At 45.4% G+C, this 2,348-nt stretch overlaps 1 protein-coding gene across 1 annotated transcript; it reads left to right on the top strand.

Annotated features, from left to right (window-relative positions):
* Positions 1-274: 274 nt before the first annotated feature.
* Positions 275-1,936, top strand: hrh2a (histamine receptor H2a). Its single transcript, XM_062426000.1, has 3 exons — positions 275-1,280; positions 1,435-1,606; positions 1,901-1,936. The coding sequence occupies exons 1-3, from the start codon at positions 275-277 to the stop codon at positions 1,908-1,910; spliced, it is 1,188 nt and encodes a 395-aa protein (XP_062281984.1). The 3' UTR covers positions 1,911-1,936.
* Positions 1,937-2,348: the final 412 nt, after the last annotated feature.

The following is a 2,348-nucleotide window of genomic DNA, read 5'->3' as shown; positions in this document are numbered from 1 at the left end:
TTAATTATACAATATAGGTGAGAGAGCAAGACATAGGGATCACATGTGGCTAAGATCTTTAGTCAATTTGACCATGGAGACATTGAGATTAGATTGAATGCACCTTGATAAGTCAGAACAACCAGACACTCAGAGCGAACATATTTAATAACATTATACATACTCTTAAGGATTATAATGTGAATACATCTGGTTTAAATCTGAAAAGAAAATGGTTCAAGTAAAGCACTTGCCATGATGTCATTAGGTTGTCTCCAGTGAAGTACCAGCAATAATGTTGTCAAAAATTATACTGGGTGTCATCCTATCTCTCCTCATCCTTCTGACTATTGCTGGTAATGTGCTGGCGTGCCTGGCTGTATGCGCCTCTCGACGCCTCCGCTGCCTCACAAACTGCTTCATTGTGTCTCTGGCTGTGACAGACCTGCTGCTCGGCCTCTTGGTGCTCCCTTTCTCCGCCCTCCTCCAGCTCACTGACGACTGGCCATTCGGCTCAGTCTTCTGCAACTTCTACATCTCCATGGATGTCATGCTCTGCACTGCCTCCATCCTCACTCTCTTGGCCATCAGTGTGGACCGCTACCTGGCAGTGACTATGCCCCTGAGATATGCCTCACTAGTGTTGCCTTGGAGAGTTGCTGTGGCCATGGCAAGCGTTTGGACAGTGTCTGTGGCAGTATCTTTCTTGCCCATCCAAATGGGGTGGAACACTGTTAATGGGACAGTACAAAACCATGGGCCGTGGGCTCCAAAGAGGACATGTCGCTTTGAGCTGAACAGACCCTACGTACTGACCGACTCCCTTCTCACCTTCTACCTGCCTCTGGTGGCAATGTGCTGGACCTACCTCAGAATACTTCACATTGCACGAGCACAGGCAAAGCGCATTATCAGTGCCCGTCCCACATGCATCACCAGCTACGACTGCAGGAATAACCCTCCCACCAACACCACTTTGGTTTCTAGTGTTACAGCGGTAGCTCTGCGGGAGCACAAAGCCACAGTGACACTGGCAGCAGTGATAGGGGCTTTTGTGGTGTGCTGGCTGCCTTATTTCCTCTTGTTCACAGTGTTGGGGCTAAAGGAACATCCAGACCCTCAGACAGTACCAGAATTTCCCTTTGTGTTATGGCTGGGTTACACCAACTCAGCCCTCAACCCTATCCTCTATGGAGCCCTCAACAGGGACTTCAGGTCAGCCTACACCCATCTACTAAAATGTCGATGCCCTATTTACAGCAGGTGGAGAAGCAGCCAGCCATGTCCCACTGTAACAGCAGGTAAAGCTGAAGACGGATGGAATTGACATCCAGAATCTGCACTTTTCAAGTTCAGTTATCCATGTTATTTCTGACAAACAAAATGTGTTCTCATAATAAAATACATACCCCAAACATTCACACCTTTTTATTTATCCTCTCCTCTTCATCTCAGCCAGAGACCAGCTTACAGAGGTGACACTACTGTGTGGCCACACTCCTGACTCCTGCAGGGCAGGTCAAACAGATCAGAACTTTGTGCTACAAGAAATGAGCAGCACGTCAGCCACAACAACTATCCACTTTGCGAATGGCACTGCTGCCACAGATGTCAATGGCAATGAAAGGTAAATTATAATTCAGCATAGTGTCTCTGCAAGGCATGTCAGCAGCTGCATTTAGAGTCACAACTCAAAAATGGCAAAAATGCCTCAACACTCATTTTCAGTCAAAAAAAGACTTGTTTCATGCAGAAAAGGCCTTGATCAATGTATTAATCTGCCTGTATGTGACACCTCGCTCTCAGTATAATTGCACATGATCATATGTTCTATCACTGGCTTATTCTGAAGCACAAAATCCAATAAATCACACACATGTGTATTTCTTCTCGCATCTTTAATTATTGTCTATGAGCTCAGGTCGTGCTGAGCCTGTGCTGTTGAGGTGGATGCTGTGGTCACTATACTGTGGTTACAACGCACCACCAGAATCCATCAGCCTGAGGAGAAAGAACACCAGACAGACAAAAAGATGGACAGAAATTTACAGACCATCTGTTTGGAAGCCTTCAGTGCAGAAGCAGAAGCACTAATGTAAGTAACATACTAAACACAACCATGAAAATAGATACATACATAGGCAATACTGACATCCCTGTAGGCCCCACAGTCCATGTGTGGCCCAGAGCAAATGAACTGTGACACCTAGCGGTGTCATCCACAGCGCATCAGGCCATATGGCATTATGCTTATTAAGCCAAGAAATTTGCTTTTAGCAAATAAGAATTACATTACCTTATTTCACATCCTGTTCTGATTTCTTTGTTGAGCTTTGATAAATTGGTTTGCTTGATGCATGTGTATGTTT

The sequence above is a fragment of the Scomber scombrus genome, chromosome 9 (genome assembly GCF_963691925.1).
Source record: "Scomber scombrus chromosome 9, fScoSco1.1, whole genome shotgun sequence".
NCBI lineage: Eukaryota > Metazoa > Chordata > Actinopteri > Scombriformes > Scombridae > Scomber > Scomber scombrus.
The sequence above is the reverse complement of the archived record's forward strand: the minus strand, read 5'-3'. Positions and strand labels throughout refer to the sequence as shown.

Excerpts from the sequence above, each read along its gene's own strand:
- hrh2a (XM_062426000.1), top strand. The coding sequence starts at position 275 with ATGTTGTCAAAAATTATACTGGGTGTCATCCTATCTCTCCTCATCCTT. Across the intron at positions 1,281-1,434 it reads ATGTCCCACTGTAACAGCAG|CCAGAGACCAGCTTACAGAG; the intron begins GTAAAGCTGAAG and ends TCTTCATCTCAG.